Source organism: Staurois parvus, unplaced genomic scaffold (genome assembly GCF_062004578.1).
Source record: "Staurois parvus isolate SC_StPar_1 unplaced genomic scaffold, SC_StPar_1.0 ptg000049l, whole genome shotgun sequence".
In the NCBI taxonomy this organism is placed as follows: Eukaryota; Metazoa; Chordata; class Amphibia; order Anura; family Ranidae; genus Staurois; species Staurois parvus.
Genome location: NW_028317845.1, coordinates 595,351 through 622,388, shown reverse-complemented (window position 1 = coordinate 622,388; position 27,038 = coordinate 595,351). Strand labels below are relative to the sequence as shown.

At 40.6% G+C, this 27,038-nt stretch overlaps 1 protein-coding gene across 2 annotated transcripts in view; it reads right to left on the bottom strand.

Moving 5' to 3' along the window:
• Positions 1 to 1,794: 1,794 nt before the first annotated feature.
• The window catches only part of IWS1 (interacts with SUPT6H, CTD assembly factor 1), a 49,879-nt gene continuing 24,635 nt past the window's right edge, over positions 1,795 to 27,038 (bottom strand). The window contains exons 6-15 of one of the 2 annotated variants that reach the window (XM_089665577.1): positions 24,348 to 24,448; positions 23,109 to 23,259; positions 20,427 to 20,509; positions 20,197 to 20,326; positions 19,961 to 20,078; positions 12,348 to 12,459; positions 12,167 to 12,223; positions 4,173 to 4,284; positions 3,780 to 3,945; positions 2,088 to 2,225 (exon numbers count right to left, since the gene is read on the bottom strand). In XM_089665577.1, the coding sequence (XP_089521703.1) occupies positions 3,817 to 3,945; positions 4,173 to 4,284; positions 12,167 to 12,223; positions 12,348 to 12,459; positions 19,961 to 20,078; positions 20,197 to 20,326; positions 20,427 to 20,509; positions 23,109 to 23,259; positions 24,348 to 24,448 (993 nt within the window). In that variant the 3' untranslated portion in view covers positions 2,088 to 2,225; positions 3,780 to 3,816. Of the gene's footprint in view, positions 2,226 to 3,779; positions 3,946 to 4,172; positions 4,285 to 12,166; positions 12,224 to 12,347; positions 12,460 to 19,960; positions 20,079 to 20,196; positions 20,327 to 20,426; positions 20,510 to 23,108; positions 23,260 to 24,347; positions 24,449 to 27,038 lie in introns of both variants that reach the window. The other variant, XM_089665584.1, reaches the window with a different exon arrangement.

Sequence of the window (27,038 nt, the reverse complement as noted above, 5' to 3'; positions counted from 1 at the left end):
CAGTACTGTATGGTGTGGGGTTTAGAGTCACTGATGTTTTTACTGATGTCTGTATTCTCCTGTAATATTTTGGCTGGTGTTACACTTAAAAAAATGGACTGTTCCCACCTGCATATAAATTAGACTTAAAAAACCTAACTACCCCATCTTGTTCATAACCCAGGGACCTCCTGTAGAGACATTTACAGAAGGAGATAACACAAACGAATAACACCCCACAGGGAAAAACAGGCCTCTGTCACAAATACAGGGGAACCTTGTCTTACCTTATCCACGCTGCAGGTTCCTGGAGGAGACCAAGCTTAAAGGGATTTTCAGGGTTTGGGTGCCATAGGTATGGACCTTGCTCTATGTAGCACCCTGCAGCTAACTACACTCACTGCACCATGTGCCAAGGATTGTAGGATCCAGCCCTAGCGGCTGTGGGGTCCAGGTATGTTTCCCAATATTTGTATCAAGGGGAACAGATCCCGAAACTGCTAGTGAGGCCAGAAGCTGTTAGATTGTTATAGGAATGTCAGTCAAAGCAGTAACGAAAAACAAAAAGGTGCATTAATTAAGGACACTAGCAAAAAGCTTGAATCCCCAGAGGTGGGTGGAGTTATATGAGGGTGAACTGGGGGCATTTCCAGCAAAGCTTTTGTTAATGTCCAATCACCTGAATATAGCGGCATATACCTATGGTCTAGGACTTCCTGTCCTGTACGATTAATATAATTATTTACTAGGACTGATAGCAGGTAACCTGCCTTTAATTCTGGGGATCTCCCACCAAAGAACATAGAATGTCCAGAGAACTATCCCAAAATGGGGCAAAACGCAGGAGATTGCACCATATACCAGATTCTCTACAACTCAGAGGAAGTAGTATGTAGAACAAGTTCTGAACAAAGATGTTATGTCAGAATAGACTGCCCAATTGCTGGGAGGGATTCAGTTACAGTGGTGTTAAATCCAGAAGCAAAAATTTATTAGATTGCAGTTTATCAATTCATAGATGTGATGGCTGTATTAGTATTCTTTTTAGGTTTTCTTCTATTTTCATCAGGTGATCTGGCCAGCAAGTCTGTTTTTTTTTAAAAGAACAAGCTCTCTTGCAGATATATCAGTTACCGGGATGAGACAAACCATTCAATACTGACAGGGGTGCTTACAATGATCAGTTTGCTGTAACAGCTTATAAAAAGTGTAAGCTGGAGTTGAGCTTTAACTTGTTAATGTATCTACATCTGGTAGTCCATCTAACACTCCCCTGCCCCCAGACCAACAATGGTACTGACCAAAGGTGCCCCTGCATTCCTTCATCCAGAGGTTCCTTCATCTAGAGGTTTCTCAAAGACTGAGGCTTATGCTTCCTGTCCAGAAGGTACGCTTCAGTGAAGGAGCAGATTTTTATTTATTATTGATCCTCCTAAAGGCTGGGCTAATTACACAGCCTGCCTTAAAAAAAAAAATGCTGGTTTAATATGTGAGAATTATTCAGTCTCTTACCTGGTAATTTTTGCTGACCTTTAGCACAAACAACACTTCACTGAAACAGCATGCTCATTCTACAGAATCTGAATAGGGGGCATACTGATTTTTACGGCTTTAAAAATTTCTCCTCTTTTAAACGGTTTCAACATTGCATGTAAAATTGTATAACACGTAAGTAAAAAAAAAACAAAAACAAAAAAACAATAAAAAAAACACAACAAAAAACAAAACAAATAAATTATTTTCTATTTGCACTGGAACCATGCATCCTCTAAAACGTAAAAGTCTTACGATTGCGTTTGAAAAACGAAGATAGCGTTAGAAAAACAAGATAGAATTTTATTGTCCGAAATCCAGACACTGAGGTACGAAGAGAAATTAATCTGTACAAACAGCATTAAATATGGCCCAAAAACAGGGGCCTAGTTCTCTCCATGACTGAGAAAGCACAGAAGAAGCCAGGTCTCCTGAAAGGCATAGAACACATTTACAGGGAGGAGGGAAAATGCATTAAAAATATTGCAAAAGGCTCCACAGAGTCCAATTTAGTGATAGTACAATGGGACCAACAAAGAGTTCATAAAGAGGCCCATCACTATCCTGACACAAGAGAATAGCAGGTGTCACAATGGCATCTTGTTCCCCTCTATACTGATCTTCACAGCATGGGCAGTTCGGCTCTTCTTACGGATGTCTGTGAACTTCCTCATCTGTTTGTCCAATCGACTCACTCCTTTCTTTGCATTTCCCTGATAAAAAGAAAGGATTGGTTTGTACATGTTACATGACAGATTCATTAAAAACAAAAGGGTTTAAAAGCAAACCTCTTTAAATAATGCAATGTAGAACCGTGATATCATTGAAAAGCAGACACTCTGCTGCCTTCATATGCCTTTTAATATCTAATAAAAAACCCCAGGATCTGAAAGTCCAAGGCATTCTGATAGGCATCTTTGAGAAGCAACCTTGATGGCTGACCTACCCCTCTCTTGCGTAATTACTGGATACGGAGTCTTCTAATCCTCTTAAGACTGACAATAATGGAAATGAGGGGGGGGGGGGGGAGATTAGTGGGGGTGCTAGTCTTCAGTTTTAATTCCCAAAGATGGTAGAGTGACACAGTTTAAGGGTCCCAAGGTATTTAAAAATATATTAAGGAGGTCCCTACAGGCGCTAGATGGTTCCTGCCTTTCACTGATTATGCAGGTTTACATATTTATATGGAAAAGTTTACTTTAAGGCGTTATTTCCAACACTGATGCCTACTATGTCATATTCCATTTCTTAGTAGAAGCACACACATGCAAGTAACTGCGTTACCACCACAGCCTGCAGTGCATGCATGTTCCATGAAAGCAAATGATACACGCAAGTGTATGACTATCAAGAAATTTTAGTGAATAAAGTTCAAAATAAAACAAGGCATTCATGTGTTATCATAGATCTTGACGTTGTGGTAATCAACTTAATGGGTTTGGGCACCGTTAATTGTCTTTTATTAAAATGTTATTATTTATATTATTCAAAGTAGTATTAAAAACATTGTACTGAAAAATCAGAAAAGCTGCACACATTTTAAAATCAGCTCAAACATTCTAGGATCATCTAAATCCTGTTCAAAAGAAGAATTTTTTCAGTTCCAAAATTATTTGCTTTCTTGCAAGTGATCTGAAATGTTCTACGTATACACTGATGCTTTAGTGCTTTCTGCGGTTATAAACCGAAGCGGTCTTTGTTACAGTAGTGTTGTGGTCTTGGTGCTGTGCACAGCTATATGAAGAGTAAGAACACTTGATTGTATTAACAAAATGAAAAATAAAGCGTTACAAAATGCTAAGTATTTAACTTATACAGGGTAAAAAGGTTAACCGATGAGTAATCTACTGTACATGTAGAAAGTTCAAAGATTGTTTAGAACAACTGGTACATCAAGATAGGACCAACCTGACCACACACAAACATGTCAAGGCAAACTACATTACCGCAATATTTTTCTCCTAAAAGTGAACCCATGCCTATTAAGCAATGCTGATGATCTGACTTATTGAGGCTCATTCATATTAACTAGAGCAAAGAAAAGTGGAGCAGTTTCCACAGTAACCAGATTCCAGCTGTCATTTTTACTCCAACATAAAATGAAAGCTGAGCAGATGCTATGGGCAAGAGCCCTAATTTTTAATTGCTTTAGTTTTCACAAATCAGCCAAGTGATGTTAGTGGGAATGGTCTCAGCAGCAGATTAAAAGGTGCATGCACAGCACACCCTTCTCTTCTTACACCAGTTGAGGTGGTATGTGATGCTACCTCTCATGGAGACTCAGTGAGGTTCTTGGCTCCAGTATCACAGGGGCATCCTGTTCCCCTCTATGCTGAATTTGACGGCACGAGTAGTTTTAGTGAGCCTTTTCTGTTCAGCAAAACGTCTTTTGTGCTTCTCCAGACGACTAATACCTTTACGAGCCCCTCCAAACTGACTCAGGATTCCATCATAATAAGTGAAAGAACAAAGAAAAGGAGGAAAAGGAAGGGCACAGGAGAGTAGCAAAAAATGTTCAGTACTAAGTCACTTCCTTAGAGAGAAGTTCTATCAAAAGGCCACTCATTCAAAGGAAGAACAGTAAAGAGAAAAGTGGTTCAAGTGTTTTTTTTTAAGGGATAGCCAGATATATGGTCATTAAACATGGGCTATTAACTTACCCGAGAAGCTTCCATTTCCACATTCCACTTTGGTCGAACTACATAATCCTTATTAGAAGGCATTGGAACACGGGCACGAGCACAGAAACCTGGGTCGCCGGGTCGTAATGCCCTGAACAAAATTGAAAGGCCAATGTTAAAACAATCTGAAATCTCTCCAGGATACAAACTCCTAAAATATACAATTTATTTCTTTAGTTAAAAGAGAAGTTCACCTTTGGGAACATGGTACATGTTCTATCCATTTTTTGGGTGGAACATGTTCCCAATCTTACAGCTCCGCCCACATGATCACATCATTAATTCACAGTGCTCTGTGAATGAATGGACTACATGTTCCGACAGCCTTGGCGGCTGTTGGCTTGCAGTCCTCAAACTACCACAGCGCTGTGAGCTCATTGATTCTGTCATCAAGTATCGGCTTGCCCATACAGGATGTACGAGCAAGCAGATATACTAACAGTGTGCAGGAGACCAGCAAAGCATTAGCAATCTGCTTATAACTTGTGTGAGGAGCCTGTAAAGGATTGCATCAAATACATATACACACACAAATGCACAATATTGCCAGAAGTATTGGGATGCCTGCCTTTACACGTACATAAACTTTAATGGCATCCCAGTCTTAGTCCGTGGGGTTCAATATGGAGTTGGCCCACCCTTTGCAGCTATAACAGCTTCAACTCTTCTGGGATGGCTGTCCACAAGGTTTAGGAGTGTGTCTATGGGAATGTTTGGCCATTTCTTCAGAAGCGCATTTGTGAGGTTAGGCACGGATGTCGGACGAGAAGGCCTGGTTCGCAGCCTACGCTCTAATTCATCCTAAAGGTGTTCTATCGGGTTGAGGTCAGGAGTCTGTGCAGGCCAGTCAAGTTCCTCCACCACAAACTTGCTCATCCATGTCTTAATGGACCTTGCTTTGTGCACTGGTGTGCAGTCATGTTGGAACAGGAAGGGGCCATCCCCTAACTGTTCTCCCAAAGTTGGGGGCATGAAATTGTCCAAAATGTCTTGGTAAGCGGATGCCTTAAGAATTCCCTTCACTGAAACTAAGGGGCCAAGCCCAACCCCTGAAAAACAACCCCACACCAAAATCCCCCCTCCACCAAACTTAACACTTGGCACAATGCAGTCAGGCAAGTACCGTTCTCCTGGCAACCACCAAACCCAGACATGTCCATTGTATTGCCAGACAGAGAAGCGTGATGCGTTGCTCCGGAAAACACATCTCCACTGCTCTACACTCCAGTGGCGGAATGCTTTACACCACTGCATCCAACTGTTTGCATTGCACTTGGTGATGTAAGGCTTAGATGCAGCTGCTCGGCCATGGAAACCCATTCCATGAAGCTCTCTATGCACTGTTGTGCTAATCTGAAGGCCACACGACGTTTGGAGGACTTTAGCTATTGACTCTGCAGACAGTTAGCGACTTCTGCGCACTGTGAGCTTCAGCATACACTGACCCCGCTCTTTCATTTTACGTGGCCTACCACTTCGAGGCTGAGCTTCTGTGGTTCCCAGTTGCTTCCACTTTATTATATTACCCTTAACAGTTGACCGTGGAATATTCAGTAGCAATGAAATTTCACGGATGGACTTATTGCACAGGTGGCAACCTATTACGGCACCACGCTTGAATTCACTGAGCTTCTGAGAGCGAGACAACTCTTTCACAAATGTTTGTAGAAGCAGTGTGCATCCCTAGGTGCTTGACTTTATACACCTGAATCCAATGATTTGGAGGGGTGTCCCAATACTTTTGGCAACACACACACACATTTATTTTAGTAAAGCTAAATACAAATTCCCTCTCAAAATATTCCCCGGGTTGCACAAAATGTTGGATGATTAATATGACATTTACTGTGCAAGCATCAAATGGTTGTATAAGTTTATGAAATGTCATTAGAATTTTTAGTGTTCGCAAAACTGTGAAAGAGTCGCTGTCATGCTATTCTGTGCCCTTTTCTGTAGCTCCTCTTAAACCTCAGTTGGCACTGGCTGTGCTCTTTTCCTAAGGCTGTTTCTTTTCACCTGAACCAGGACTTTGATGGTGATCTACTAAAGACAAAATTGGCTTTTCACTTTACAAGGATAGTTGCACATTACATGGGAATTTTCCCCAGTTTACTGAACGTAGTAAAATGTCACTTTGCAACAAATACTCAATCACCTGCAAAAAAAAAAAAAAAAGTTTTTCTTCACATAACTGGATGATGGAAGTCAGCTGAGCTTCACCTTTCACTAGGCTCTGATGAAAATTCCCTTGCAAAGCACAACTTCAATTGCAAATTGAACAGTCTATTTGCCTTAGTAAATCAACCTTATTGTGTAACAATACTTTTGTCTTGGATGTGGTCTGAGCTATGTGGATTTATCTGAACGCTGCAGCTTCATATCAGAAGTCTCTGTTCTGCCTGAGGGTTTGGTTACTGCTTTATGCCCTATTTATCAGTGGACACCTCACCTTATTTCTCAGGCCTATGACATTATGGAAGATGTCCATGTCCCTCATGACGTGGACTTGAACAGCCATGCAGTGAAAGGCAGTGACTATAAAGCAGAATGGAATATCAGTCAATGCGATAGTAGATGATGATCATCTTGGAGAGTCCAGGGCTCTGAAACCAGCATATTAACAATGTCTACACACCACATTCATCACTAGGTCGAAACAATAAGAAAAGCTGGATCACCTTTTGCTGTTATCTTGCGAAGCAGAAGGAATGTATAAAATCAGAAAACTGAACCCAAAGAGTCATTAGGGCATTCACCGCAAACACTCAAGGATCCCTCTGGGTGAAGGGACGACTTGCTTCAATTCAGCAGTTGATGGCTGAAAGAGCTGGAACAAGATTATGTCCAACTCCTTTTGTGCAGCGTGCCTTCATGTTCTTTCACGGTGATTAGTATATGCAACCATCGTGGCACTAACTGCACCCAGACATGGTGACCCCGAAGGCAAGCAGACCAATGCTGGAGAGACAGTTGAATTGCCTGCACAGTGAGGTTCTCCAGAACTCCTGGCATCCACTGTCAGAACTTTCCAAATTATCAGAGCGTACAACTTTCCCTGCATCCAGCATCCCTTATGAGATCCAGTATAGCAGAGCTGACCCAGTCTTGGGATTTGGATGCATGGAGAGATCCAAAGACTGCCTGAGTTTGCCCCAAGAGCCACATCAGAGGTAGCAACCATCATTCCCAGCACCTTCCTGTAAAAGCAGATTAGGGATTTTCCAGAACCCTCAGGGACTTCAAAGATCAGAGGGACAGTCACTGTCTTGAATGGAGCCATGTCCAGTACTAGGCCTAAATATTCCAGATGTTGCACTGGGCCCAAAGCAGACTTCTGGAGGTTCAGTACCCAACTGAACTGCACCATCTAATAGATATTGGACATCAAGGTCTGAGCCGATTGCTCTTACAGTGATATTAAAGGCAAGTTTAAAAAAAAAAAAAAGTCATACCTACTTGCTCTATGTAGTGGTTTTGCATACAGCATCAGCCACGATCCTCCTCTTCTCGGGTCCCCCGCTGGCATTCCTTTTAATCCGGCCCGCGGAGCTAGGCTCCCGCAAGGCCAGTGGTCGGCAAGCCGCGGCTCTTTACAAACTTAGATGCGTGCCGGGCGCCCGCTCCCCTCCCTCCTCTCGGGCGGGCGGGCGGCCTCCTCTCCTCCTCTCCCCTCCCCTCCTCTCGGATGGCCGCCCCCCCTCTCGGATGGCCGCCCCCTCCCTCCTCTCGGGCGTCAGGACTCTGCAGCTGTCACGATGTAGGCGGGGCAGCCTGGATGTAGGCGGGGCAGCGTGACGAACTCTTCTCTCACAGTCCTCCCTGAAGACCAGAACGGCGCGGGAATACGAGAGGAACGCGCGGAGCAAAGGTAAGTGAACTGACACAGGGGGGACTTACTATATGGGGGACTTACTATATGGGGGACTTACTATATGGGGGATGAATTACTATATGGGGGATGAATTACTATATGGGGGATGAATTACTATATGGGGGATGAATTACTATATGGGGGATGAATTACTATATGGGGGATGAATTACTATATGGGGGATGAATTACTATATGGGGGATGAATTACTATATGGGGGATGAATTACTATATGGGGGATGAATTACTATATGGGGGATGAATTACTATATGGGGGATGAATTACTATATGGGGGATGAATTACTATATGGGGGATGAATTACTATATGGGGGATGAATTACTATATGGGGGATGAATTACTATATGGGGGATGACTTACTATATGGGGGACTTACTATATGGGGGACTTACTATATGGGGGACTTACTATATGGGGGACTTACTATATGGGGGACTTACTATATGGGGGACTTACTATATGGGGGACTTACTATATGGGGGACTTACTATATGGGGGACTTACTATATGGGGGACTTACTATATGGGGGACTTACTATATGGGGGACTTACTATATGGGGGACTTACTATATGGGGGACTTACTATATGGGGGACTTACTATATGGGGGACTTACTATATGGGGGACTTACTATATGGGGGACTTACTATATGGGGGACTTACTATATGGGGGACTTACTATATGGGGGACTTACTATATGGGGGACTTACTATATGGGGGATGAATTAATATGGGGGATGAATTACTATGTGGGGGATGAATTACTATGTGGGGAATGAATTACTATGTGGGGGATGAATTACTATATGGGGGATGAATTGCTATATGGGGGACGAATTACTATATGGGGGACGAATTACTATATGGGGGACGAATTACTATATGGGGGATGAATTACTATGGGGGATGAATTACTATATGGGGGATTAATTACTATGCTTACTATGGGGGAATATTACTATACTTACTATGGATGACACATACACATCATTCATCTACTCTTGGTCCGGCCCCCGGGTCCAATATATGAACCCATTGCGGCCCTCAAGTCAAAAAGTTTGCCCACCCCTGCCCTAGGCCCTTAATTACAGAATCAGAGCCTTGGTAAATGCTTTGAGAGCAGCAGAAAGGCTGAATAGCAACACCACAAACTGGTAGTTAAGATCCTGCACGTTGCAACCATTGAGAAGGCTAAAAAAAATTGGAATGTGCAGCTAGGCATACTTGAAAACCACTGATGAGAGGCAGTCCCTCTGCTGAAGCAAAGCAATCATACACCAGATGACTCTATCCTGAATGTTTTGCAATTGCAGGAATTTGTTGGACCCTTGAGGTCTAGAATGGGCCCCTACATATTTCTAATGAGCTTGGTAAGAATAGATAGGTTTAAAAAAAATAAAATAAAATTGTGAAATCTCTTCTGGCACAGGCATGTTGACACCCCTAAAACAGAAATCTTTCCACTGCTGCAAACAAAAGCACTCTATTTTGAAGCTCCGGACGTGGAGAGAGAAAACTTTCAGAGCTCCAGCTCGTATCCTCTGGACACCATGCTGTAAACCCATTTGTCTGCAATTTTCTGACACTAGGCAACCACGAAGTTTGATAGCATCCATGAGGATGGGGGCACCCCTTCACTGAGGAGAGGACTTGTATATCTGGACTTGCAGATCTTTGGAGTATATTTCCTCTCGCAGGACTCAGTGGTAAACACATGCCATGCAGCTAGACCTGCCCTTAATGAGCACCACCACGAAGTAAAAGACAGCCCCATATACTACACAGGCTGTCCCTCTATTAGCAGCATGCAGTCCAAGGTCCCTGAAGCTAGAGAAAACACAGCCAAAAGGAGGACTGACACATACAGTCAGGTCCATAAATATTGGGACATCGACACAATTCTAACATTTTTGGCTCTATACACCACCACAATAGATTTGAAATGAAACAAACAAGATGTGCTTTAACTGAAGACTGTCAGCTTTAATTTGAGGGTATTTACATCCAAATCAGGTGAACGGTGTAGGAATTACAACAGTTTGCATATGTGCCTCCCACTTGTTAAGGGACCAAAAGTAATGGAACAATTGGCTTCTCAGCTGTTCCATGGCCAGGTGTGTGTTATTCCCTCATTATCCCAATTACAATGAGCAGATAAAAGGTCCAGAGTTCATTTCAAGTGTACTATTTGCATTTGGAATCTGTTGCTGTCAACTCTCAAGATGAGATCCAAAGAGCTGTCACTATTAGTGAAGCAAGCCATCATTAGGCTGAAAAAACAAAACAAACCCATCAGAGAGATAGCAAAAACATTAGGCGTGGCCAAAACAACTGTTTGGAACATTCTTAAAAAGAAGGAATGCACCGGTGAGCTTAGCAAAACCAAAAGACCCGGAAGACCACGGAAAACAACTGTGGTGGATGACCGAAGAATTCTTTCCCTGGTGAAGAAAACACCCTTCACAACAGTTGGCCAGATCAAGAACACTCTCCAGGAGGTAGGTGTATGTGTGGCAAAGTCAACAATCAAGAGAAGACTTCACCAGAGTGAATACAGAGGGTTCACCACAAGATGGAAACCATTAGTGAGCCTCAAAAACAGTAAGGCCAGATTAGAGTTTGCCAAACGACATCTAAAAAAGCCTTCACAGTTCTGGAACAACATCCTATGGACAGATGAGACCAAGATCAACTTGTACCAGAGTGATGGAAGAGAAGAGTACGGAGAAGGAAAGGAACTGCTCATGATCCTAAGCATACCACCTCATCAGTGAAGCATGGTGGTGGTAGTGTCATGGCGTGGGCATGTATGGCTGCCAGTGGAACTGGTTCTCTTGTATTTATTGATGATGTGACTGCTAACAAAAGCAGCAGGATGAATTCTGAAGTGTTTCGGGCAATATTATCTGCTCATAATCAGCCAAATGCTTCAGAACTCATTGGACGCTGCTTCACAGTGCAGATGGACAATGACCCAAAGCATACTGCAAAAGCAACCAAAGAGTTTTTTAAGGGAAAGAAGTGGAATGTTATGCAATGGCCAAGTCAATCACCTGACCTGAATCCAATTGAGCATGCATTTCACTTGCTGAAGACAAATCTGAAGGGAAAATGCCCCAAGAACAAGCAGGAACTGAAGACAGTTGCAGTAGAGGCCTGGCAGAGCATCACCAGGGATGAAACCCAGCGTCTGGTGATGTCTATGCGTTCCAGACTTCAGGCTGTAATTGACTGCAAAGGATTTGCAACCAAGTATTAAAAAGTGAAAGTTTGATTTATGATTATTCTGTCCCATTGCTTTTGGTCCCTTAACAAGTGGGAGGCACATATGCAAACTGTTGTAATTCCTACACTGTTCACCTGATTTGGATGTAAATACCCTCAAATTAAAGCTGACAGTCTGCAGTTAAAGCACATCTTGTTCGTTTCATTTCAAATCCATTGTGGTGGTGTATAGAGCCAAAAATGTTAGAATTGTGTTGATGTCCCAATATTTATGGACCTGACTGTAAGACATCCACACCATACGGAGGAACTCATCAATCAAGACTGCAGGGCTTTTCCAAAACCCAATTTTCACCCATCACAATGGGAATGCCCTAAGGTCCTTCAGGTGCATGGCTCCCCCTCAGGGTTCACTGGACCTGTCAAGCACCCTTCCAAAGAATAGTGCCATGCTAGAGCTTTAGAATAAGGCTCAAGATGAAATTTGCATGCTTGGCTTGATAAGACCAGAGCAAGCAGAAAAATCTCAGAAACCACAAAGATATTAGGAAACACCAAGATTACTAAAACTAGATTTAAATTCACTAATCACAGAATTACTTAAATTTGGTATATATAGCCATTTCTTAAGTAATTAAAACAATATTCCCCTTATATTTGACTATTGTGCTTTGAAGAGGTTGACTACGGCTTCCATTGTCACGCAGCAAAACTGTGGATTACGCCAGTAAAATCACATAAGATTTTTAGATGTTTTATCAAGAACTTTGCATCTAAATTGGCAACATCACATGGTACACAAAAACATTTAGAAAGTTGGAATAAAAATGAATTGAGTACAATCAAACACTCACTTCTCTTCTCCTGTTAACACCTTTTCCAGGTCTCTCCGAGGTGTCTGGCCACCCGAACTGCAGAGAAAGAAGAAAAATGAACATCGATTCAAGTACTGCCAATATGTTACCCAACAAGATCTGTAGTTCGATGAGTGTTTAAAAAAAAAAAAAAAAGTTATAAAAAAAGCAGACAATTTACCTACTCATTCTTCTGCGCTGTGGCATTTGCTCCAGATCTCTCTGCTCCCTCTCCTCTCTAGTCATCCCTTTATAATTGGAGCTCAGTCCAAAGATAGGACGTGACCATTCATCTAAACATACCAAGAACACATCAAACAGCTATTAGTATAAATATTTAACATATATCTTACTGCTGGTGTACTCATATGGTACCTGCAGGAAAACTTGGCAACACACATTTTTGCAGCAGGTCATACAAAGCCAACAATTATTCTTCAGACTGTGATGAAAATGGACATAATAACCAACCATTGTACTGCTGTACAGAAAGGCAGGCTGGACATTACGTGACCTGGCCACAGCTCTTAACCACTTGCCAACCGTGCTATAGACGAATGACGGCTACACGCGGTCGCCCAATTCTGGGAGGAGTCATATGACGTCGCCCTAGAACGCGCCTTCCCGCATGCCCCCATGGGTACGCGCCCAGCGATCTCCGTGACTGCTGTGTCCCATGGACACAGCTGATCACGTGATGTGTTAAAAGGCCAATCACCACGTTATCAGCTGTGTCCAGCTGATAACCAGCAACTGCATTTACCGGTGATCAGCTGCTCATTCCTCACGCTGTCACAGTGTGAGGAAAGTACTGCCGATAACCAGTAATTGTCAGAGGACAGTTCAGCACCAATTGTCAAGGCACTGATGATCAGTGTCCAGCAGTCAGTGCCACCCAGCAGTGCTGCCTATCAGTGCAGCCTCATCAATGCACATCAGTGGAGAAACAGAGAAAAGAAAAAAAATAGTTTTTTTAATTTTTCACTCTGTTTATACCACAAAAAAATAAAACACCCAGCGGAGATTAAATTCCACCAAAAGAAAGCTCTATTTGTGTGAAAAAAAATGATAAAAACTTCATATGAGTACAATATTGCATGACTGTGCAACTGTCATTCAAAGTGCGACAGCGCTGAAAACTGAAAATTGGCCTGGGCAGGAAGGGGGCATAAGTGCCTGGTAGCCTGTGGATAGAGTGGGGGAAGAGTGCTTAGACATTCTGTTAAGTTTTGTACAGTTGAAAATGGACAATTCAAATGACTATAATACAAAATGACATCCACAACACCAGAGGATTACTTTATATTAATTACATCAGCATTGGGAAAATATCACCTAAATAACGCCTTCTGATTAAGAACTACAGTATGAATTGAATCAAATTATTATTTTCCCACTCTTGAATTTATGCCTTAAACTTTCAATAAATCATCTGGTGTTTGGATGTCATTACGTGGATCCCGTTCATCTGTTTGAATTGTTGCATGCAATTTTCATTTCCAGAGGTAACATTTCTTCAAAAAAAAAAAAAAAAAAAAAAGTGAAAGGCGGTCACCTCAGTGGAGACCCACGTGCACAAAAAAACACACTCGTTCTTTTTTACAGTCTATCCAAATTTTCAAGTTCTAACTGCTTTATTTTTCAGAAAAAAAAAAAAAAAAAGGCTTTAGGATCCATGCACACTGTGCTTAAAAATACGCTAGTTCCCTTGGCAGAAAAAAACAGTCATATAGAGCATTTTTGTACGGGAGTTTAGGAGCTTCTAGAAAACTGCTCTCAAAAAACACAAAAGGGGTGTTTTTTTTTTTTCGGCCTCTAAACACTAAGCTTAAAAAAAATGCCTCTAAACGGCCTACTATGTGTCGACACATAGAATAACATTAGCTGCTTCTACAGGCAAAAACTAAATACTCCTGTATAAGCAGGGTTTTTTTCAATACTTTACATAATATTTAACAACTTGCCCTCCTGAGGATTTACCCCCTTTCCTGACTACTTTTTGCTACTCGGCGCTGCACTAATTCAACTGATAATTGCGCGGTCATGCAATGCTGCACCCAAATAAAATTTACATCCTTTTTTTCACACAAATAGAGCTTTCTTTTGGTGGTATTTGATCACCTGGGCGCTTTTTATGTTTCACACGATAAACAAAAAAAGACCAAAAATTTGGAAGAAAAATTATATTTTTTACTTTCAGCTATAAAAAATATATAGTAAACTCAAAGTTAGTTATAAATTTAGGCCAAAATGTATTCTGCTACATGTTTTTGGTAAAAAAAAAACCCAATAAGTGTATATTGATTGCTTTGTGTGAAAGTTATAGCGTCTACAAACTATGGTATAGATACTGCAATTTACGCCATGTTTTTGCTATACAGCGCTGGCCATGCAATAGGTACATAAATTAAATTTATGTCCTTTTTTCACATAAATAGAGCTTTCTTTTGGTGGTATTTGATCACCTGTGCGCTTATTTTTGGCGCTATAACCAGAAAAATTTTGAAGAAAAATTTTTTGAAAAACACAAAATTTTCTCATTTCGGTCATAAAAAATATCCAAAAAAACTAAAATTTTGTCATAAATTTAGGCCAAAATGTATTCTGCTACATGTTTTTGGTTAAAAAAATCCCAGTAAGTATATTTATTGCTTTGTGTGAACGTTATAGCGTCTACAAACTATGGTATAGATAATGGAATTTGCACAGCTTTTACTTTCTGACTGCCCATCACATTTCTTGAGGTGCTAAAATACCAGGATAGTACAAACACCCTCAAATGACCCCTTTTCGGAAAGTAGACACCCTAAGCTATCTGCTGAGAGGCATATTGAGTCCATGGAAGATTTATTTTTTTTCCACAAGTTTCTGGAAAATGACAAAAAACTTTTTTTTTTTTTTCTTTACACACAAAGTTGTCATTTAAATTATTTCTCGCACAAGCCATGGGTATATGTGGAATTACACCCCAATATACATTCTGCTACTTCTACAGAGTATGGGGATACCACGTGTGTGAGACTTTTTGGGAGCCTGGCCACATACAGGAGCCTGAAATCCAATGACGACTTTGAAAGACTTAAGGTGCGTAACTTCATTACACTTCCTCACTACCTATCACAGTTTCGAAGGCCCTGACATGCCAGGATAGCACCAAACCCCCCCCCAAATGACCCCTTTCTGGAAAGTAGACACCCCATGGAATTTAAAAAGAGGCATGATGAGTATTTGAGTATTTTGCAGATCTCATTTTTTTCTCACAAGGTTTTGAAATATAAAAAAAGAATAGAAAAAATATGTTTTTGTTTTTTTTCTTCATTTTCCAAAAACTTTTGGCAACAAATGAGATCTGCAAAATACTTACCGTGCTTATCAAATTCCTTGGGGTGTCTACTTTCCAAAAAGGGGTCATTTGGGTGGTTGAGGTGCTATCCTGGCATTTCAGGACCTCCGAAACTGTGATAGGTAGTCTGGAAGTGTATTGAGGAAATAAAGCCCTGTAAAAGCCTGAAGGTGCTTATTGGATTTTTGGGTCCTGTACTTGGCTAGACTGCCAAAACGTCTCTCACATGTGGTACCCCCATACTCGGGAGAAGTAGCAGAATGTATTTTGGGGAGTAATTCCACATATACCTATGGCATGTGTGAGCAGTAAATCATTTATAAAATATATTTTTTTTTGTCATTTTCCAAAAACTTGTGGTAAAAAAATAAAATTCTTCTATTGATTCAACATGCCTCCCAGCAAATAGTTTGGGGTGTCTACTTTCCAAAATGGGGTCGTTTTGGGGGGTGGGGGCATTCTATGCCCAGCATTAGAAGTTTATGCTACACATCACTCACTCTTCTAACCACCTGAAGATCAAGCCTTTTCTGACACTTTTTGTTCACATGAAAAAAAAGAAAATCAGTATTTTTTGCTAGGAAATTAATTTAAACCCCCAAACATTATATATTATTTTAAAGCAGACACCCTAGTGAATAAAATGGTGGGTACTACAATTTTTTATGGCACATAGTACTCACGCAGCGATTTTTCAAACACAAATTTAAAAAAAAACAAAAAACAAAAAAAAAAACACTTTTTTTACTTTTAAATGCACAAAAACACAATATATTGGCCAATTATTTGGTAAAATATAAAAGATAATGGTATGCCAAGTAAATAGATACCAAACATGACATGCTTTAAAACTGTGCATGCCCCGTGCAATGGCGACAAACTGCAAACATTTTTAATATCCATAGGCAACGCTTTAAAAGCTACCATTTTAGATTTACAGAGGAGATCTAGTGTTCGAATTACTGCCTTTGATCTGACGTTCACAGCGAAACCTCACATGCATGGTTCAACCGCTGTTTACATACCGGCACAGGGTCAAGGCTTGTGCACACAGGTGTGCGCGCATGGGAGAGGCGATTTTTTTTTTCTTTTAGTTATTTAGCTTTTTATTATTTTTACACTGTACCTTTCATTTTTTTTTTTTTTTTTTTTTTGAGATCACTTTTAATGCTATCACAGGGAATGCAAATATCCCCTATAACTTCAATGGGTATTGTCATATATTCTTTTTTGAGAAATTTGGGGTCTATCAGACTCTAGATATCTCCTCTGCCCTTACATTATCTAATCAATCCAAAATCGGTGCGATCAGATGATTTCCCAATTTACAAATGGCACTGTTCATATCCTGCGAAACTGAAGTGATGAAATGCTTGTAGCTTCCGAATTCTTAGACTTTAGAGATGATTGGCACCACTCTGGTCTCCAATCAGCTCTATGGTCAGCTGGCAGAAACACCGGCTGCATTCTCAGGTTCCCCTGAGTGCACGGGACTGCCCGAGAAGGCCGTGGGAGGCAGCGGGGGGGGGGCGCATCATCTCCCGCTGCTTGTAAAAGCAATCCTGCAGTTAATTAGCCACTAGGATTGCTTTTACATGAAAGCCAATCGCCGGCTGAAAAAAAACGATACCAGGATAATGCCTGCAGCTGTAGGCATCATCCTGGTATAACCATTCAAAGTCCAGTGATGTACCAGTACATCGTTGATCCTTGTTGGTTATATGTGCCACGCTTGAATAAAAATTGTCCACGCATAGGAGGTACTCCATATGGAAAAGGGATCGAAAATCGGCCAATTTTACGGCCCCAAAAAAAATTGGCCGATTTTCGCACCTTTGGTGGGTTAATTGGTTGGCTGTTTTTCGGGGTTTTGGCACTTTTTTTTTTTTTTTTTTTTTTTTTAATCGGTGAAGTTGGAAAAAAATCGTTTTACCGATAAAAAAAAAAATCTACGCATGAGCCGTGACCTGCAAGAAGAAGAAAAAGAAGAATTCCAGTCCGCTATTATATTTGACATGAAAAAGAATTGCGGTTGGAACAATGTATCTATTTGTATCCGAATAAAAACATCTGTATCCCAAATGGATACATTGTTGCAACCACAATACTTTTTAATGTCAAATATAATAGCAGAGCTCTCTGCAAGGGACTTAACCACTTCCTGACCGGCCGTTGTATATAAACGGCCGGAGGGTGGCACTGCAGGGTCGGGTGGCCGTCTATAAACGGCCTCCCCGCACCCTGCTTGTGCGCGCTCCCTGGGAGCGCGCAGCACCGCGATCCGGTGCCCGCTGTGTCCTCCAGACACAGTGATCACATGCAAAGTAGTAAGCAAGATGTCACTTCTGACATCATTGCTTACTATGTGTGAAATCTGTGAATGATCACAGAGGTCACATGGTACAAGGCTATTCACAACAGCCTTGTACCATGTGACAAGCTGTGACCAATCACAGCTCACTCTGTATTTCTCAATGAGTGCAGGAATGCACACAGAGAGAAAGAGAAATGATTGCTTTTACATCCTATATGGGTGTAAAAGCAATCGGTGTAAAAAAAAAAAAAAAAAAAAAATCTTTATCACCCCTCACAAGTAGTACAGTGTCACCATGGACACTGTACTGCTAGGGTGACGGTATGTAAAAAAAAATAAAAAAAATAAAAAATAATATAAAAAAATAAAATAAAAATGTAAAAAAAAAGGTTTAAAAATTATAATTTTTGCTTATAAACTAATTTGGATTTTTTTTTTTTTTACTAAAAAGATAACGGAATAAATTTTGGCTAAGATTTATGATGAAATATTATTTATTTGCAAAATTTTATAAAAAAAAACACTTTTTTAAAAAATTTTTGGACATTTCATTTACATAGCAAAAAAAATACAAATCCCAGTGGTGAATAAATACCACCAAAATAAAGCTTTATCTATCTAAAAAAAATGGTTAAAAATTCATTTGGGTACAGTGTTGCATGACCGCGCAATTATCATTCAAAGTGTGATAGCGCTAAAGGCTGAAAATTGCCCTGGTCAGGAAGGGGGTAAAAGTGTCCGGTCTGGAAGTGGTTAATTAAATGCCGGCAGTAGACAGGAGGAAAAAAATCGGCCGATTTTTTTTACAGTTGGTGGTTACGTTGGCCTACTGAATGACTGATTTTTTGTTTTTTTTTTTAAAAACAGCCGGATTTCGACCCATCTATGGCCTGCATAACGCTGCGTTTTTGGGGACGCTATACTAATGTGAACGCTGGTATAGTGCTGATCTGCTCAAAGATATTGATCCGTTCAGACACTATACTAGCAATTGAGGTTTATTGTGCATGAGCGTGTTCCTGGCAATCAAGGGGTTAAATGTGATGACTGGTGTACTGACAGGCAATCTGAGAGGGGCGTGAAAACCACGGGAGCGCGAATTACGTATATATGTGATTTTGTGCACCCATGCCGCCCTGTAGCAGTATTTCTGCTGTAGGGCGGTCAAGAAGCGGTTACAGAAACGATTTGTGTTACATCGCTGCGTTACTTTGACAATTGCGCGGTCATGCAACACTGCACCCAAATTAAATTTATATCCTTTTTTTCCCCACAAATTGAGCTTTCTTTCGGTGGTATTTGATCGCCTGTGCGTTTCTTTATTTGTTGCGCTATAAAAAAAAAAAAAAAAGTCTGACAATTGGAAAAAAAAAAAACAAACAAAAACAATATTTTGGACTTTTTGCTATAAAACATGTCCAGGAAAAAAATGGTATAAATAAAATTTTGTCATAAATCTCAGCCAAAATGTATTCTGCGACATGTCTTTGCTAAAAAAAAAATCCCGACATGACTTATGGCAGCGATCAGTGACTTATGGCGGGACTGCGGCGGACATTTTGACAATGGGGGGGGGGAACTGACTTGGGGTCACTGACATCCCCAGTGACACCAATACAGTGATCAGTGCAAAAAAAAAAAAAAAAAACACTGACACTGTACTAATGGCACTGGGGAGGAAGGGGTTAACTTTTTTTAGGTAACGAAAGGGTTAACTGTGTGAGGGGAGTGTTTTACTAGGGGGCGGGGGTGTGTGCTTCACCAGACGCTGATCTGGAGAGATAAAAACTCTTCTCTCAGGATCAGCGTGTGCTCAGAACTGACAGATAGCAGACTTGCAGTGTAAACACTGCAGCCATGCTCCGTCAGTGATTGGCGGGACCCGGTGAATGACACCCGCTGCCGTGATCGGCATGGCGGTTAGGGCGGGCGCACGCCCCCTACCGGTTTTGCAGACTGACGTTTAATAACGGCGTTCTGCGCAGCGGTGCCGCCCTGCCTCAGTAAAAACACTGTGGCTGGTCGGCAACCAGTTAAACAAACTACAAGGTAACAAGACTATGGTTCTCTTATTCTAAGAGAAACACATACTCCAATTAAACCTGCAATACACATATACAAGATCTGTCCTACATACTTATTAGCTTTCCAGCAATATCCTTGTTTGGTCTTGTCTCTTTTGGATGCTTGTACAGATACATAACAGCTCTTCCAATGCCGCTGTGTTTTAAAGTTTCCTGACTTACACTGGGGAGCTAGGGAAAAAACAAAAATATGAGTGATTAAAATAGGAAAACGAAAATCAGAGTTTGGCTTTAGCCACAAGTGTAAAATAAATGCAAGTGACCACCTAAAAACAGACAGCAATCCCACCTCTTGCAGGATCTTCAGCAGTTCCTCACGGATCTTTAAGGCTGGCAAGCTTCGATCGGGAAGGGGTGTGAGCCACTCTTTAATAGCAGACATAACACCACTGTCAATAAAGGTTTCTTTCAAGTCTTGTCTAAAGAAAAATAAACAATATACATGGAAGAACACAAATTGGTACAATAAAAGTTATACTACAGCATTTGCAGCACAGGCATGTGAAAGTGTATTCTTACTTTTTAAGATGCATTACAACTGTAGGAAGCAAGGTTAGTTTCTTTAGTGCTGGCTTCTTGTTGGTGTTGAGGTTTCTGTCCTCCTGCAAAACACAATTGTTAAAGCAAATCACAAAAAACAAAAAAAACACAACAGTACTTTAACCACTTCCAGTCCGGACACTTCCACCCCCTTCCTGTCCAGGCCAATTTTCAGCTTTCAGTGCTATCACACTTTGAATGACAATTGTGCGATCATGCAACACTATCCATATGAATTTTTTTGCATTCGTTTGAGACAGATAAAAACTTTATTTTGGTGGTATTTATTCACCACTGGGATTTTAATTTTTTGCTATATAAATGAAAAAGTCCAAACATTTTGAAAAAAAAAAAAAAAGTGTTTTTATAAAATTTTGCAAATAAATAATCTTTCTTCATAAATGTTGGCCAAAATGTATTCATCTTTTTAGTAAAAAAAAAAAACCTAAATTAGTTTATAACCAAAAATTATAATTAAGAACATTTTTATTTTTTTTTAACATACTGTCTCCCTTGCAGTACAGTGTCACCATAGTGACACTGTACTACTTGTGGGGGGGGGGGGGATGGGGGTGATGAAGATTTTTTCTTCTTTTTTTTTTTTTTTTTTACACTGATTGCTTTTACACCCACAAAGGCTGTAAAAGCAATCATTTCTATTTCTCTCTGGCTGCATTCTTGCAGCCATTGAGAAATACTGCGAGCTGTGATTGGTCACAGCTTGTCACATGGTACAAAACTGTTGTGAATAGCCTAGTACCATGTGACCTCTGATCATTCACAGATTTCACAAGTAGTAAGCAATGATGTCAGCAAGTGACATCTTGTTTACTACTGCTCATGTGATCAGTGATTGGTCAATCAGTGATCACATGAATCGGGACCTACAGCGATTAGTGTCCAGATACAGAGAATGCGGGTCACGTTTAGAAACGTCAACACGCTTCAGCAGTGCGCCCGTCTGACCGTTTATAGACACGGGCCGGACAGGAAGTGGTTAAACTATACAGTGGATAAACAAGTCTACACACCCCTGTTAAAATGTCAGGTTTCTGTGATGTAAAAAAATTAAGTAAACAAACTAAAATAATGTGGCTGCATAAGTGTGCACACCCTCTTATAACTGGGGATGTAGCTGTGTTCAGCATTAAGCAATCACATTCAAAATCATGTTAAATAGAAGAGTCAGTATGCACCTGGCATATTTAAAACGCCTCTGATTAACCCCAAATAAAGTACATCCAAGGCATTAGACATTCCATGGAACACAATCATCATCAAGTGGAGAAAATATGGCACATCAGTGACATTACCAAGATGGCAAGATGGAAGACTTTTCTTACGAAGATAAACATCCAAGCCCGGATAAATTTAGCAAAAACACATCTGAAGTTTCCCAAGAGCATGTGGGAAAATGTGTTCTGGTCTGATGAAACCAAGGTTGAACTTTTTGGACATAATTCCAGAAGATATGTTTAGAGCAAAAACAACACTGAACATTGCCAAAAGAACACAATACCCACAGTGAAGCATGGTGGTGGCAGCATCATGCTTTGGGGCTGTTTTTCTTCAGCTGGAACTGGGGCCTTAGTCAAGGTAGAGGGAATTATGAACAGTTCCAAATACCAGTCAATATTGGCACAAAACCTTCAGGCTTCTGCTAGAAAGCTGAACATGAAGAGGAACTTGATCTTTCAGCATGACAATGACCGAAAGCATACATCCGATTCGACAAAGGAATGGGCTCACCAGAACATGATTAAAATTTTGGAAAGGCCCAGCCAGAGTCCAGACCTGAATCCGATCAAAAATCTGTGTGGTTATCTGAAGAGAACTGTGCGCAGGAGATGCAAGATTTTGCAAGGAAGAGTGGGCAAATATTGCTGAGTCAAGATGTGCCATGCTGATAGACTCATACCCAAAAAGACTGAGTGTTGTAATAAAATCAAAAAGGTGCTTCAACGAAGTATTAGTTTAAGGGTGTGCACACTTATGCAACCATATTATTTTAGTTTTTTAATTTTTACTTCCCTCCGCCTAAAATATTTAATTTTTTTGTTCAGCTGAGTTGTACAGTTTATAGCTTACATTAAAGGGTGGAAAAAATTCTGAAATGATTTATCTTTGTCCCATTTCTTTTTACATCACAGAAACCTGACATTTTAACAGGGGTGTGTAGAGTTTTTTTATATCCCCTGTATATCTTAATTCTGTTGCACACCAAATCTGGTAGTGCCACTGTAACAACCAGACATTCCTTGCCATTTTCTGTGCAATAGTGTGTTCTAAAGTAGCCATATTTGGGTAGTAGCAGATAACAGAAATATTAGTTAATAAATCCTACCCACTCTTCAAAATTTCATGACACACATAACCAGCCTACTATGTGATCTGGGTCTAACAGATCACCTCTGTACAGATCTGTAATCAGAAATGCAAGGGGATGGGCTCTTCATGACAGAATTACAGCGGGTAATGATGATACACATTTATTTTAAGTGTGCAATGAAAATCAGAAAGCTACAGTGTCAACTATTTCATGAGTTGAAGTTACAAAATTCTGTGTTTTTCTCACAATTGTAGGAACAGTATGATTTTCAGGATACCTTGCAGTATTATAACTGCACCCTGAGAGTTCAGAGTTTCTAAAAGGTGACTCACCTCTGCTGCCTCATTCATTTTCATAATCATAGCATTCACTACATCATCCGCATCGCTTATAAAAGTGCCGCCATCCCGGTTTCTCCGCCGCTTACCACTCATGCTCTTCTTCCTCTCCAGCATCATCTCAAAGTCAGATTTAAAATCACCTCTGTGAAAAATAGAAAACATGGCTATCGTTAACAAGACTCACAAATGCACAGTGTAAAAAAAATGGAAGAAGCTACAGACTTAAAAATGGCAGCAAAAAAACAAACAAACAAACAAAAACATCTGAGATAGTAAACAAAGATGAAAATATATAGTCCTAGAAAAGAAAAAAAAATTTTAGCTTGCAGCTTTCTGTAGATGTGGCATAGATCTCAAACATCCGTCTTCCAAAAAATAAGAAATTGTGGTAGATTAGCAATGGGGGCTGCATTTATCAACTTTATAAAAAAAAATTAAAGTACAAAGTATTACAGTGCTTCCCCATCCAATCTCTTTCCAGGAAAAGCATCTGAAATTCTCAAAAAATATGGCTAAGCCACTCATGATGTCTGCATTAAAAATTACATATGAATATAAATTTAGGGCTCATTTACACTTGCATTTGGGGGCTGTAAAAACGCACAACTGACATTTTTACCATTCCTCAACTGCTACCCCTTTTTCTGCAGGGAAGTGGACAGGGGTGTACACATGCCACGACTGATTTGCTTCGTGATCGTGGTAGGCATTATACCCCTGTGAATGGGGCCAAACATACACAATACGCATTGTTGCAGCATGGTAGTTAGGCATTAAAGCAGGCAGTGAGGAGGCGATACACTGCATCACCACATGTCTACTGCTCTCTGAAGAGTGATCTGACATAAATCGCTCTTCAGAGAGCAAAGTGGGTGTGAACATGCCCTAATAAAAGCATGTTCATGCACCTTCAGTTTGTTTTATTCTTTTACTGATTTAGAGGTCTTGAAATCTTATCCTAATGCTTCAACTACAGAATCCAAAACACAGAAACCGTCCCCACCCAACCCCACTGCAGCCATATATTTAGATATACTTCTCCTCTTCACAGTGGCAATATATAAAAGTGCCTTCTTCCCTGCTCCCACAAGCAGCCATATAACCCCCCCCCACCCCCACCCGAAAATTTACAGGGCTTTATGCAGCTCCACTGAATACAGAGCCTGCCTCACAAGGACATTTGTTCATCATATACATCATGGGATGCACTTGTCTATATTCACTGCTTACATTTTACCAGATTTCATATCAACATCAGAGTCTGAATCTTCATCTGCTTGTTGTTTTGGAGCCATTGGCTTCTCCCCTTCCAGATCCTCTTGGTTAAAACCCTACAAAAAGATTGAGAAAACCCTTGAGTGTTGTATAAACATGTACAAGAAACTCCTGGCCAAACGATATAGGAGTTCGATTCCCTGCGCTTATGGAAAAGAGGGAGAGACCTTCTAACATAAAATCGACTGCTGAACACCAAACTATGAACCTTATGAATAATGAGGAATAGAAAAAAAGAAAAAAGGTGAAGTGCTCTGATAACTGCATCTCCTCCTGGGTGGGGTTTCACTTCCACTAATTTGCGTGCACAGCCATCTGGAGGCATTCTATGTGGGGTTTAATGAAAGCTTAATTGTGCCCATCATGCATTTACATGTAAAATGTAAGTGTACACTGTTTTTTTTTTCCATTTTGAATGAAATAAGACAGTATTACACTATTGTGGATCCCTTTTGCTTTTGTCTAATGGTAGAGGAGTACTGAGGATACTGGCAAAAAAAACAAAACGTGAAGCTGTATAAACTGAGAAGGTGGAGAGGAGGAAGCCAACTGGAGCAGGGAAAGCAGCAAAAAGGCACACTAAGACCTTCTTATTAATTTAAGGGGTCACTAAATCTGGTGAGTGTTTTTTTACAAGGGGAGTGTGGAAAATAAGCACCATATCTTTGCAAGTGGTGGATTATTTGTTTTGGGCACTGGTCTGGATTGTTTTGTACAGAGAAGTTTATTTTTTTACAGTGCCTTGAAAAAGTATTCATGCTCCATGAAATTTTCCACATTTTGTCATGTTGCAACCAAAAGCTTAAAATGTATTTTATTAGGATTTTGTGTGATAGACCAACACAAAGTGGCACATAATTGTGAAGTGGAAGGAAAATGATAAATGGTTTTCAAAATTGTTTACAAATAAATATTTGAAAAGTGTTGCATGTTTGTATTCAGCCCCCTTTACTCTGATACCCCTAACTAAAATAGTGGAATCAACTGCCTTCAGAAGTCACCTAATTAGTAAACTGGGTCCACCTGTGTGTAATTTAATTTCCGTATAAATACAGCGGTTCTGTGAAGCTCTCAGAGGTTTGTTAGAGAACATTAGTGAACAAACAGCATCAGCAAGGCCAAAGAACACATCCGACAGGTCAGGGATAAAGTTGTGGATAAGTTTAAAGCACGGTTTGGTTATAAAATAATTATCCAAAACGTTGAACATCTCACGGAGCACTGTTCAATCCATCATCCGAAAATGGAAAGAGTATGGCACAACTGCAAACCTACCAAGACATGGCCGTCCACCTAAACTGACAGGACAGGCAAGGAGAGCATTAATCAGAGAAGCAGCCAAGAGGCCCATGGTAACTCTGGAGGAGCTGCAGAGATCCACAGCTCAGGTAGGAGAATGTGTCCACGGGACAACGATTAGTCGTGCACGCCACAAATCTGGCCTTTATGGAAGAGTGGCAAGAAGAAAGCCATTGTCAAAAAAAGCCATAAGAAGTCTTGTTTGCAGTTTGCGAGAATCCATGTGTGGACACAGTAAACATGTGGAAGAAGGTGCGCTGGTCAGATGAGACCAAAATTGAACTTTTTGGCCTAAAAGCAAAATGCTATGTGTGGCAGAAATCTAACACTGCCCAACACCCTGAACACACCATCCCCACCAAGAAACGTGGTGGCAGCATCATGTTGTGGGGATGCTTTTGTTTAGCAGGAACAGGGAAGCTGGTCAGAGTTGATGGGAAGATGGATGGAGCCAAATACAGGGCAATCTTAGAAGAAAACCTATTAGTCTGCAAAAGACTTGAGACTGGAGCAGAGGTTCACCTTCCAGCAGGACAATGGCCCTACCTACAGCCAGAGCAACAATGGAATAGTTTGGATCAAAGCATATTCATGTGTTAGAATGGCCCACTCAAAGTCAAGACCTAAATCCAATTGAGAATCTGTGGCAAGACTTGAAAATTACTGTTCACAGAAGCTCTCCATCCAATCTGACAGAGCTTGAGCTATTTTGCAAAGAAGAGTGGGTAAAAATTTCACTCTTTAGATGTGTAAAGCTGGTAGAGATATACCCAAAAAGACTTGTAACTGTAATTGCAACAAAAGGTGGTTCTACAAAGTATTGACTCGGGAGGCTGAATACAAATGCACACCACACTTCAGATTTGTAAAAAATTTGGAAAACCATTTATCATTTTCCTTCCACTTCACAATTATGGGCCACTTTGTGTTGGTCTATCACATAAAATCCCAATAAAATACATTTACGTTTTTAGTTGTAGCATGACAAAATGTGGAACATTTCAAGGGGTATGAATACTTTTTCAAGGCACTATATATGTTGCACTTGATGGTTGAATTTTTAGTCACCATTTATGTTATCAGAGCACTACGCCTTTTCTTTTTTCCAACTGATACAAGAATTTATATGGCAATACCATATGGTTATTATACAGTATTTATAAAGCGCTAACAGTTCGCTCAGCGCTGTACATTACAATGGGAGACAGAACATGCGACAGTACAATAACAATACAATGCGATACACGAGGGGTTCGAGGGCCCTGCTCCTTGGAGCTTACAATCTAGGAGGGAGGGGATAGTGGTACAGGAGGAAATAGCTGTGGGGGATGGAGTAGTAGGAAGAGT